The 12,709-nt window shown below is 38.5% G+C and overlaps 1 protein-coding gene across 1 annotated transcript in view; it reads left to right on the top strand.

Moving 5' to 3' along the window:
• Window positions 1-12,709, top strand: part of prkceb (protein kinase C, epsilon b) — a 111,391-nt gene that overhangs the window by 33,240 nt on the left and 65,442 nt on the right. The window contains exon 2 of the mRNA XM_084392002.1: window positions 462-525. Coding sequence (XP_084248128.1) covers window positions 462-525 — 64 coding nt within the window. The remainder of the gene's footprint in view (window positions 1-461; window positions 526-12,709) is intronic.

Below are 12,709 nucleotides of genomic sequence, written 5' to 3'. Positions count from 1 at the left end.
AAATCCAAAATCCACTTGGTTCAAATGGCATGAAACACACACATTTCCAACATGGTGGATGCTAGCCAAAAATAATGTATTTTGTTATTTAGTAATAAACTGCTAAAACATATTTATATGCAAATTTAGCATATATTCAACTTTCTCAACAAAGATTTTAGTTAAAAAATATAGATGATATATAAGCAAGCAAAAATCAATAAAAAATATTATTTTACTGCTAATATAGTTGAATTCTTTGTGATAAATTCCTAGTTTTTACTTATTTGTAAGTGTTGGGAAATTATTGGGAGAAATTGTAACACTTATTATTGTTATAAAGATCCAGTCTGCTTTTTCAGAAAATGTGTTTACTCTAGAACATTAATTTGACTCTTAAAAATAGGCCAGTGAAGATTATTGAAGATGTTCCTTTGCTTTGCTGCTGAAACATAATTTTCTTTTTTGAATGGTCCTTACAGATAGACTTGGAGCCAGAGGGGAAGGTCTTTGTCATTATTGACTTGTCCGGATCATCCAGTGAAGGTAAGACATCCTTGTAAACTTTCTGTGATCGCATTACCTGTCATTTAAAGACTGCTTGAAACATGTCCCTGTTAACCATTATACCTAATACAAGATTTCTTATAAATACACTGTCTGACACAGTAAATGCTCACTGGACGTTTGAAATAAAAAGTAATAAAGTGATAGTGACAGACACAATGTATGTGGCATCAGGCCTTCGAGATGCATTTATTTTTAAATAAAATAACAAAGCTGAAAATGGCATAGTTCTATTAACATATGCCATTGTTTGAAATGCAGACTTCTGCAGAGTCTGTGCAGCTGCTCTTTCTGGAAATCATATGAAGAGCTGCAACTTTCTGATCTTGATGTTGCCTCTAGTGTAGCTTGATTTAGAAAAAAAACAAAACACTGTTGCGTGATCATTAGACCCAGATCCAGTGTGGCAGTGATTCCACCCAGACAACCTCCCAGATGTGCCTCTATCACGAACACTTGCAACGGCCAAACTCCTATCATACCCCTGGATACACATCAGAGATGGCCCACTTCAAGAGCTCCTTCATCCTCTCGGCTCAACTCCTGCTCCTGGAGGCAGAACATATGATCACTTGCCTCTCACACTGATATAGATGCTGCATATCAAACATCTCCTCGTGTCTACACCATCAGTGGTGGAATGGCACAGTTTGCAAAACTGTTAGCCAGGAATTTCTCCAGGAATAGTCATACGAAGAGAGGCAAGCAATTGTCATGTTTTGGAAAGGCATTAGTTGTATTTTGAATGGTTATCCCTGAGATACGATGCTTATCAAGTATCATAGCTAGCTTAACCCAAAGGTTTAATAAATCTGGAAAGAGTTAACCATTAGCATTCCTATTCATGTCAATGACAGTAGCTCTGGTGTTATGCGAGTCCCACAATATATTAACAAAGCTAAACATGGTTAAATGAAACATTTCCCTTTATTTATTTTTTAATTAGCCTTTGGTTAGCAAACTAACTGCTTTAGCCCAAAGTATACTTTGGTTTTTACTTGTACTCTTTAAGTTTTACAATGTAAATTTCATTATCAGCAGTATGTGCGTACTGTACATGCATCACACATACTCTGTACTCTCAGCTTGCACATGCACCTTGAATTTGCTACAAAGTGGCAATCCTGGCCCAACCCTTTGTTTCACTGTCGAAAAAGAAATGGAAGAGAGCTCTGCTGAAATATCCAGCATTACTGGTCACCACTATAAGATATGTTTTGCATGCTTAGACTAGCATGGGATGCTGGTTGTTGGTTTTCTGGTCCCCAGCATGGGAAGCGTGAGTGCTGGTAGACCAGATTGGTTTTGCTTGAGATCAGCATGACTATGCTCTGGTCCAGCAGTGAGACCAGCACTAACCAACGTAAACTAGCCTGGACCAACATGGAGTTCATGTTGGTTTATTCTTGATTTTTTTTTAGCCAGGATGGAACAACAAAAACAAACTATTAGAGAGCGCAACAACAATAGACTTGCACTTTGACAAGCGTGATGGGAACCCCCCATTTTGTGTAAGAGATACACAAAACTCTAGTTTAAATGAGAATCAACTCTTTTTATCACATACATTTTGGAGAGAAATGGCGCAAACACTGGACAAAAATGAAACTTGAGCATGTGTCAAATGTTATCAAATGCGTACAACATGCACTTCAGGGTTCAGCTGTCAACGCGGCCATCTATTATTGTTGCAGTCTCCAGTAGTCTCTTCCTCATCTTCCTTTTTTTTCTACCATGAATCAATGGCCAGAAGGAAAACTGTAGCCCAGACCAGTGTTGCCATCTTCTGGAACAATTAATTGCAAACAATTCACTGCACATGTGGTACGTGTGGGACACTGTTAGAAAAAATGGCCATGTACGTACAGTATGTGTTTAGTACAGTGTATGGATGAAGAAATCTGTCACGCACACTGTACACATACGCTAGTGTACGCATAAAAATGAAGTATACTTTGAGCCTTAGCTGCAACTTTGCATTATTTGCATCTTTTAAGGAACAGGTAAAAAAAAAAAAAAGGTGTGTTTTGTTTCTGTGTCACTCTCAATCTGTTTCAGACTATTTTAATTGGACACTTATTCATTTTACTGGGAAACAGTCTACGTGACTCATATTTTATTGCGTTTAATCGCCGTTTGCATCAGGAAGTGCATACTTAACATTTCGTTTTCATGAAAGTTGGATGACTCATCAAAGAGTGGCAGAGACGATGTGCTTATCAGCAGTTGCAGAGTCTGGTCTGATGTTAAAGATATTGATGATCAACTATAATAGATATTGAAGAAGGGACACAAAACATGAATGTCATGGTTAATAGGCCTTTGAAGTGTGTTGTGCATCATATGTTTTGCAGATGCCAATCTGTTTTGCAAACTGCCATTCTGCAGTTTACAAGTGTAAATCTGATCTGTGCATACGTCAGCTCCATATTGCCATTGGTTCTTCTGATCAGATGGACAGGCGGCTTTGACTGATTTGGGGTTTTGTCCCTTATGGTTTGGGTTGTTGAAAATTGATCTCAAGGCATCCTTCATGCTCAGCACTTTACTGAAGTGAACAGAAGTTTGCACGGTCAGTCCAGTGCCAGGGTCTTTTTACAGTGTGACAGTAGAGGGACCTGGGAGTCTGGTACTCACCTCAAAAACCCACAGGCTTTGAGCAGATTTGTCAAAACATTGGTGCCTTGAGACAAACCTGTATGACTTTCTTTCTTCTGTGGAACTTCTGCCTTTCTGTTGCTCGAACAGTAGAGCATGGCACTAGGAACTCAAAGGTCATGGGTTCGATTCCCAGGAAAAGCAAGAACTTGTACAGTGTTTTCTTTAAATGCAGTGTGAAGGCCAAAGTATACTGCGGCCGTCCGCTTTCCACGACTGAATGTGACTGTCTGCGTGATATAATTTTCGTCATCCGGAGGGTCCTTGGACGTCTGCGCATGACTGTCCGCATAACTGTTGTTATGTTGTTGATTGAGACACCAGATCGTAAAAAGTAAACAGGTTTGTCACGTGAATCTGTTAAAACACTATTATGTGAAGACTGAAGTTGATCATTGATTTCTGTTGAAATCAAACCTTTCAAGCAATTCTTGATGAAGCAAGAATTTTTTATCCCAAATTCAGAATTGTCATCAACTTTAGACGTTGCTGCGGAGACTGAATTTGACCCTGCATGGCGATTTTGTATTACAGGGCCGTTTTACGAAATTCTTAAACATTCTTTAAAAAAAAAAAAAAAAAAAAAAAAAATATATATATATATATATATATATATATATATATATATGAAATATATATATATTTTGTGTTATGTACCTACCTAGTCAAAACCTTTTAAAATGTCTGTTTTGCCATAATGATTTCATGTGATGTTACATGAGGAGCTGCTACTTCAGTGTAGTCATGTGCTTTAATGTTTGTGCTACAAATGTGATATGGCCATTTGCCTTTTTGAGCACTGCCCAAAACCACTGAAAGTGGTCTGAGTGATCGGAACACAGAACGTTCTGCACTCTTTTATCTGTGTTTAGCATCAAGTTTCTTCTAATCCTCAAACACTACATTTTAAACTCTGGTATATAAGTTGTCATGCACTGTTTATGCTACGGACATGAATGATGCCTTATATTACAGTATGCTGCTTGTTGAGAAGCAATCAGACATGTGATTTTGCCCCAGTGGACCATAAGATAGGAGCCCTAGCCATATCTAAAGACCTGAATAAAATAGAGACTTTTGAAAACACAAGCAATCTGTGCTTTTTGTTTTCTCCTCCAAAAACATTGACTTTCTTTTCCTTGGAACTGTAATTGGGAGAAATGCCTCTTCGGGTCTGATTATAGTTCTTTGTGTGAGTCTCTAAGGGTCTTTATACCTGTTAATAAATTATTTGATGAAGACTTTATTAAGCCAGATGCCAGCTGAAGGAGGTTACTTTTTTACTCTGCATTTTTAGAAAACTTTAGGACAAGTGGAACTTATCTTCAGCAACTGTGTGGAGTGTTTGTGAATGTTTTTGTCAAACAAAGCAAGTGTGAACATGTAAAACCCCTCTCTTGGTGCATTTGCTTTTTTGGAAGTGGCTTGCCAGTGTTTGAATGTGCATATCGACATGTTATTGCAGTGGTTTTCAGTTTGTGGGTCGTGGCCCAAAAATGGGTTACAACTTACATGTTTATTCTAATAGGGTCACAGACAGGGAAAAACAAAGCTAAATGCAAATAATAGAATGCAACTAACCCTATAATCATGCAGAGTTAGGATAGCACGATAAGTAGAAATACAACACTGTTAAAAGGGTTGGAGAAAAAAGAAAGTAAAATCACCACAAATAGGTTAGCTGTTGTCACAGACTTGGACTCTTATTTTGTAGGGGTGCAGTTGTATGCAGAAGTCACATACCTCAGTTTTGGGGTCATGGTTAGATACGAGTTTGGTACAATAAGAAAAATGGTCACACTTTAGTTTAGGGTCAAATTCTCTCAATTAACTATTAACTATGACTTATGCCTCAGTAAACCGAAAAAGGTCATGCAGCATATTAAGGCATTCATATGTGTTCTATAAGTAATAATAAACAGCCAATATCCTAGTAATATGCATGCTAATAAGCAACTAGTTAATAGTGTGAATTGGACCCTAAAGTGTTACTAGTCTGGCTATCACCAGACCAAGCTCAATATTTTAAGATTGAACATTGGTCTGGGGAGTCTGCTCTGTATTTTCTACTGCACAAGAGGCGTGATCAACGGACATAGTTCAAATGACTCTGTACGCAATTGGATTGTCCTTCAACCAATCAGACTAACGATCCGGGTGACGTACTTTGCAGCGAAAACTCCAGGCAGGAAACATGTCAAAAAACATGTTGGTTTGTAGCATTGATCAGCGGTTTGCAGAAGCAGCAATGGCATCGAGCGATTTTTACAGGTTCTGCAAAAAAAAACATGAAAGTGAGTGGTATTTACACCCACTCGAGCGATTTGTTTGCTAAACTAAAGAAGGCATTGAGCATCGTCGAGAGGTTAAAAGGAATTGGATTGGTTTAACCCACCAATAGCGTGCCAGGTGAATAAGCCAGATTGTGATTGGTCCCCGCAGATTTGTAACGGAAGCAGGATAGAAGAATGTACAGGTTTCCAGCCTGAGCTGCAGGGCGAAATCAAATCGCCGGCAGATCGGGCTGGGTTTACCCTGTCTAAAATGTTACCAGAAAAAAGCCAGTAGTGCAAATTACAGTTTGTTCCACCTAGTGGCATTTTGCCCCCCCTGGAGCAGTTGGTACAGTACAGCCTCCTTTAGTGTATTAAGCGTTAAGCAGTTAACAGTATGTACTCTTGCATAGGTCATATTTTTTTTGCAGGGCTGATAAAAACCAAAAGGTATTTGGTCACAATCAGCTACAAAAATGAAAAGCATCTTGTGCAAAATTAGACGTGCATTAGGAGTGTTACAATTTGCTCCACTTAAACTATATTTAAACATTCAAAGCTTAAGCCCAACCCTCTTATACTTAATTTTCCATGTTTCGCTCTGTTTTGTGCACAGCCTTTTGGTTCGTCTTGTATTTGAACTCCCTGTTTTGTTCAGTCCCTTGTCGGTTCTGATTTCACTTTATGTTGTTTGCATTTTTGTCTGTGTTTTCCTGCGTTTATTACTTGGAATAAAGACTTTGTTTGTTTGTTAACTCTATCGCTGTGCGTGCTGCAGACCATATCTGTAACAGAAGAACCGAACGACAAAGAAAGAAATAGAATAAGCCATGGACCAGCATTGTGCCTACTCTTCCTCCCCGAACAGAGGAATCTGCTGGAGTATTTGGGATGGATGCTCCAACACACCAGCTTCCCCCTAACATCTTGCGAGCCGGAGACTTCCACCAAGTCTGTCCTGGAGCCAGTGCTGGTTACCATCGTAGTCCAGAAGTCGATGCAAGCTGCCCAGTCCATCTCAGCGGACCTCTTCCAATGTTCCCATCCCAACTTCCTGGTCCCATATTGCATGGCCACTTGGTGTGCAGTGTAAAACCTGGGTCCTGAAGCAACACTAGTTAAGAACCACAGTGTTAGTGCTCAACTAAAAGTTGTTCTTTTGAGCCGCTGGCCTGCAGTCACCCTAGCACGACCACGGAGACTTGGCAGCTGATAAATCAGTAACGACAGGAGGCAAAACAGTGAACAAAACCTAGTGGTCAGGCTAATCCCTAATGTTGTAGAAGCTTTTGAAGATCACACAGCTCTGAACTAGACACACACATGCGGAGTGGTGCTGTCCTGTTTGGCCAAGAGACACAGGTGCATCAGAGTGGATTTCATGGAGGTCGTTCATGGAGAGATCCAGACTGGCTCAAATACTTGCCACGTATGGAGCAAATAGAGAATATTAGATTTAAAATATTTAGGCCTAAATTTCAAATTTATGTTTTTGAATTGAATATAAAATTTCCATCCATTTGGATATCACACTTTTAATATAAACAAACCAATAAACTTAATGTGATTCATATTTGTCAGGCATACAGGTAAGACTCATAAAACATTAGGGAATAGTTTAAGTTTATTATTAACTATTTGTATGTATTTAATTTTATTTAAATAATTTAATTTTCAAAATGGATTTATTCAAATCTCACAGCATTATTCTGTTTATTTTGAAGAAAACGGTTGAAGTCCCCCTGTAGTCAATAATTTAATCCCATAACGTTTTTCCTTGAAAAAAATGTCTTCATGCCTTAAAATAGCTTGAATGTAACCCTACATCCTTGCCTCATTTAGTATACGCGGTTCAATGAACATTCAAATTAGCCCTGCCTCCACTCACTCACACCGGCTGAGAGATCCACTCGTTGACGATCACGCATTGACATAATTGGTCACAAGGTTTGTGACGTCAGAAACACCAGTGATTTCAAACCGATTTTGAGACTGTCTTTGGTTCATTGCAGTTTTAAAGAGAAATACTCAGCAATGGTGTTGACTGATGAATTTGCACATGGTTTGTAGGAAAGCATATTAAAAACACCACATGAGCATATTAATAACATTAAAAGCTTGATTTTTTTAAAAGACTTTAAAATATGGCCAGCTGTGGAACAAGGAATATTTAATATATATAGTACTATTACTTTAATCTTACCTGTTTCTTACCTGTTCTTACTCATTTTCACTATCTGTGTAAAACACCTCGATCGGGTGCGGGTCGGGTGAGGGTCTAAATTAGAGAAAATTATTGATTTGTATGGGTGGCGGGTGGATGATTTAATTTTAACAGCAGATTCGGGTGACATTAGAGCTGATCCGTGCATCTCAATTAGTTATGTATTGCTATCACCTGTGTGTCTAGTTAGACTTAGACTTAGATTTAGACTTAGACGGACTTTATTGTCATTCAGCTGCACATTTTACAATATACAGTTGAGCGAAATTTTGTTGCAAGGCTCCGAGCATAAAAAAGACAATATAAATATAAGTATGAACAATATAAAATGAACAATTATGAAACAATTATGACTAGTGCAAATATCTATAGCAGCAGGATGTATTGCAGTAAAAAAAACAAACAGATAAATGGACAATATAACATTAAAATTACTTAGTGCAAATAGGGTTCACAGTTACCATGTAAGTGACTAGTGTCATATGTATAGGGGAGAGGGATTATTGGGAGTTTAGCAGTCTTATGAAATGGGGGATGAAACTGTTGTAGAATCTGGATGTTCTGCATTTGAAGCTGCTGAACCTCTTGTCAGAGGGCAGCCGGGAGAACAGTCCATGGTTGGGGTGGAAGGGGTCGAAGGGGCCCTTTGAAATTGACTGAGCCCTGGTCAGGCAGCGTCTGCAAGCAGTGTCATGGATGGAAGGAAGTGCTGTCCCGATGATTTTCTCCGCTGTCCTAGTTCAGTTCTTTTGTTTTCCCTATGTATTTATACCGCCAGTTTAGTTCGGCTGTCTGCCGGAAGCTAATTAATTTAGTCGATAAAGTTTTAAATATGGATATTTTTCTTACTCAAACACATCACTTCACTTCAGAAGGCCTTTATTTACCCCCGGAGAGCCGTGTCGAGGACTTTAATCGAATAGATCAAGAATAAAGAATAGATAAATCAAGAATAGATGCGCTTTGATGGACTTCAAAAGACAGACAGCCATTCACTGCCATTCAATGTCATATACACTTAGGATGGCTTCAGGGTGAGTAAATCATGGGCTAATTTTCATTTTTGGGTGAACTATCCTCTTAAGTGCAGTTCATCTCCTCCTTATTGACCAAGAGATAATTCCTCAAGGACCACGAGTGGAATTTTTTAGACCTGGCGTGACTTGCACAGTATCTCGAGCGCTCCTTTTGTAGCAGCCTCAATAAGCAGTTCAAGGCATACCTGCCCAGACGGTAGGTCCTTCACAAAGCCAAAACCGGCCACCATGTCTGTCCAGCTGATCAGGCCATTCCCGAGCCAGGAGCGGAAACTAAACTTCCTTGGTTACAGATTATGTCCTCATTTGTTTCTATAGTTACATATTGCTGTCACCTGTGTCTAGTTTAGTTCCTTTTTTTGCCCAATTTATTCATACCCCAAGTTTAGTTCAGTCCCTTGTCGTTTCTTGTTTTCTTTATGTGGTTTACATTACTTATTCATGTCTGCAGTGATCTCCTGAGTGTTTAGTTTGAGAATAAAGACTGTTGTGTTTAGAAATTCCTTCGTCTATGTGCATGTCGCAAAACCACACGCTGACGATATCTTTATATGGATTACTGTTAACAAATTTCTTAAAAGACCACGACAGTAAAACACAAGCTACACACTGAAGCGTTAATAATAACAATGGTAACATAAACCATAATAAAATATAATCAACTCACATAATAAACAAATTAAACCAATTTAAAGTAAATATTTCTGATCTGGGTATGTAACGATTTTATTAGCCACACTCAAACAATGATACACTTGGTGTCTTAATAGAGTTAAACACTGGTTTGATGTTTATTACAAACACACTGTAAAATTAAAAAGAAATGTACTTACCTGTGTTGCCTCAGAGGACAAAATGCTTTGCTTGGCATTGCTGTATCTTCCAATAAAAGAAAAGAGAAAACGGCTGCATGTTGAGAATAATTCACAAAACAGTCTGTTGTGAAATGTGCAGAACAAACGAAAACTTCAGTCATTCAGGCATGTCGTTAAAAGTAAACTTCAGCCATGCGTAATGCTCAGGGGCCGTATTCACAAAGAATTTTAAGGCTAAAAGTAGCTCCTAACTGGCGAATTTAGGAGTAACTCCTAAAAATAATGGGCGTGTCTCTCGTAACTTTAGGACTCCTAATTTTTTTGACTAAGAGTAATTCACAAAGCATTTTAGCCCTAAAAGTAGCCACCTAAGCCTGGGACAGCTTAAAAGAAGTCGAGAGGACTCCTAACTCACTAAGACCTATTCACAAACCGCTTTTTGTGGCATTTCACGTTGCGATGTTTTGAAATGCGTACGGCGGCTACAGGAGCTTCCAATCGCGAGGGAACAATTTAGCATTGTAGGCATAACTAGGGATGCAATAACGCCACCAACAACAACCAAAACTAGGCTACTCATTCATTGCATGTAAACTAATTGTAACGTTTGATTGTGAATCAAATTAAAATGTTCTTCTCTTTGCAAACGTAGGCAGAGGCATATAGTGACAGATTAATTCAATAATGTTGCAAAGATATTGCATCAATCCATATGTTTCATTAGGCTACTAGGCTATTTGTTTTTCCTTACTCTTTATTCATTTAGGCTATTTATTCAGTTATTCATCATCTTCCGTCCTTCGCACTACTTGTGTAGCGCACGCATTCTCAGACCTGTCACCTGTCAATCATCATCGTAGGGGAGGGGTTTGGAATCATTCCCGCGTTACAATCATCAGCCAATCAAGGTGGTCACTTCAGTCAAGCTCGTGCATGAGTAATGACGTCATCCATAGCAACAAAGACTCACTCTTAGTTTAGGAGTTGTAATTTTTCTTTACTAAGAGTAGGTCTGAAAGGCGTTGTGAATAACTTTTAAGAGAAAACTCCTAGCTAAAATCGTTTAGTGCGATTTAGGAGTACTCCTAGTGGTAAGATAAAATGCTTTGTGAATATGGCCCCAGATCTTTAGGAATGCTATCCAAACTTTTTGGAGTTGCAGTTTCTTTACATCCACTGACAGTCTGAGTTTGACGGTCATACTCAACATCTTTATCCAACAGCACTATCGTTCTTGTTATTGATGGACAGACATGAGTTGACATTAGGATTCTCTTGAATTCAAATCTGGGTGTTTCAGAAGGGTTGAAAATTATATTTATATTTTAAAACTGTTAGTTTTGAGTTCTAAAACTTGCCGTTTGTGTTTATCGTGGAGTGATCTCTTACATGTGTATTTCCATTTCATGAGCCCTTTCAATTTAGGCCTAAATATGTTTTTGAGTGTATTATACAAAAAATAATAAAACAATTATAAGGTGTCTCCGAACACAACTGGAACTGTTTGAAAGAGCAACCTCAAAGCAACAGTTTTTCTCTGAAAAAAATAAAATAATTTAAACATCAAATGAAAAAATGAGAGAGTAATTGTTCCAGGAAAAAGAAACTAAAGCAAAAATATCCAATGTCAATATAAAGGCAGAAGTTGCAGAGTTCCACAGAAGTAGCTGTGTGTGTGTGTGTGTGTGTGTGTGTGTGTGTGCGTGCATGTCCGTGCATGTGCGTGGGTGTGTGTGTGTGTGTGTCTGTGTGTTTAAGGAGGCTGGCTGGCTGACTGCCTTGCGTCAGTCCTGCTTAACATCAGCGGCCCTCACAAAAACACACACACACAGTCACACACGCTGAGTACTAAGACACCCGACCGGAGACGGGCTGGAGACACAAGTGCAAGTGAGTCACACAGGAGTCGGACAAAGACAGCAGTTCACAGTCCATCATGATGATCTTTCAATCAGGTCATACCACAATGAGAAATACAGCCATCACAGCTCTGAATCTGCCTGTGCTCATCATTACTGCATGGCAGTGCTCCGTACAACTGCGTAACAATCAATACTGCAGACAGTTATTTGCATTCAGTGCACAGACAGTCCAAAATTATCACCCACCAAGTGCTAGTCAAAATTGGCTGTTGATGTTACTCACCAGTTGGCTTGTAGTTTACTAGGAATGGCAATATCACATTTAAAAATGAGACAAACAATAAAACATTTGCTGTGACCTTCAAGTCAGGAATTTTTTACTCAGGAAAATAACAGATATTTATGTAGGGTGCCTAAAGTTTTTTTTTTTTCTCCATGTGATGACAAGTATGCGTAATATTTCTCACATTAAGTCACTAAAACTAAATTCACAATTTAGTGGCAGATGCCTTGAGATTTTGACACTGCAATTGAATTCCTGTTTACACAAAGTGCTGTCAAGTCAAGTCATCTTCATTTATATATCGCTTTTAACAATGTAGATTGTTTCAAAGCAGCTTTACAGAGATAAACATATAATTTAAGGTAACTGTGTAAGTGTTTGTTCAGACTAACACTAACATTTGCTTGCCATAATTATTTTTTGTTACGATGAGTTGTATTTCTGCCACCTACTGTCAGAAAGTGAATTTGCAAAAGCCTGTCTAACAAAAACAGTCTCTAATAAATCCAAAACCAGAAGATCGCAGGAGAAGAACCTAACTCAACCACATCAACATTGACGATACCGGACACTGAACAGAAAGAACTCGAGGCTTAAATACACATGGAACATAATCAAGGAGAACAGAAACAGATGTGTGGAAACTAATAAACACTTTTTTTTTTATATAAAATACGGCAGAATACATATCCAGTTTACATGATCTTGCTGGTAAATTTTCTCAGTTCACTTAATCTGAAATTTTTAAATGATGGACAATCCCTGCTCAGGGAGCTTTTCTGCCTCTTTTACTCTGTGTGTTTCTGTATTGAATGTAAGAAAAACAGACATGTTCTTTTCTTTCTGCCAGCTCATGTTTAGTACTGAAAGTGCTGAGTCATGCATTCCAGATGTACGCTGCAGTGTGTGTGTGAGTGTGAGTGTGTGTTATCTAATCTCTTTATGTGAAATCTGCTTCACCGCCTGAAAAGTCAGAGAGTGGGAATTAGTGTTCAATGGTCTTGATTTTGA

Source organism: Rutilus rutilus (genome assembly GCF_951802725.1).
Source record: "Rutilus rutilus genome assembly, chromosome: 20".
In the NCBI taxonomy this organism is placed as follows: domain Eukaryota; kingdom Metazoa; phylum Chordata; class Actinopteri; order Cypriniformes; family Leuciscidae; genus Rutilus; species Rutilus rutilus.
Note: the sequence above shows the minus strand (reverse complement) of the source record. Positions and strands in the feature narration are given on the sequence as shown.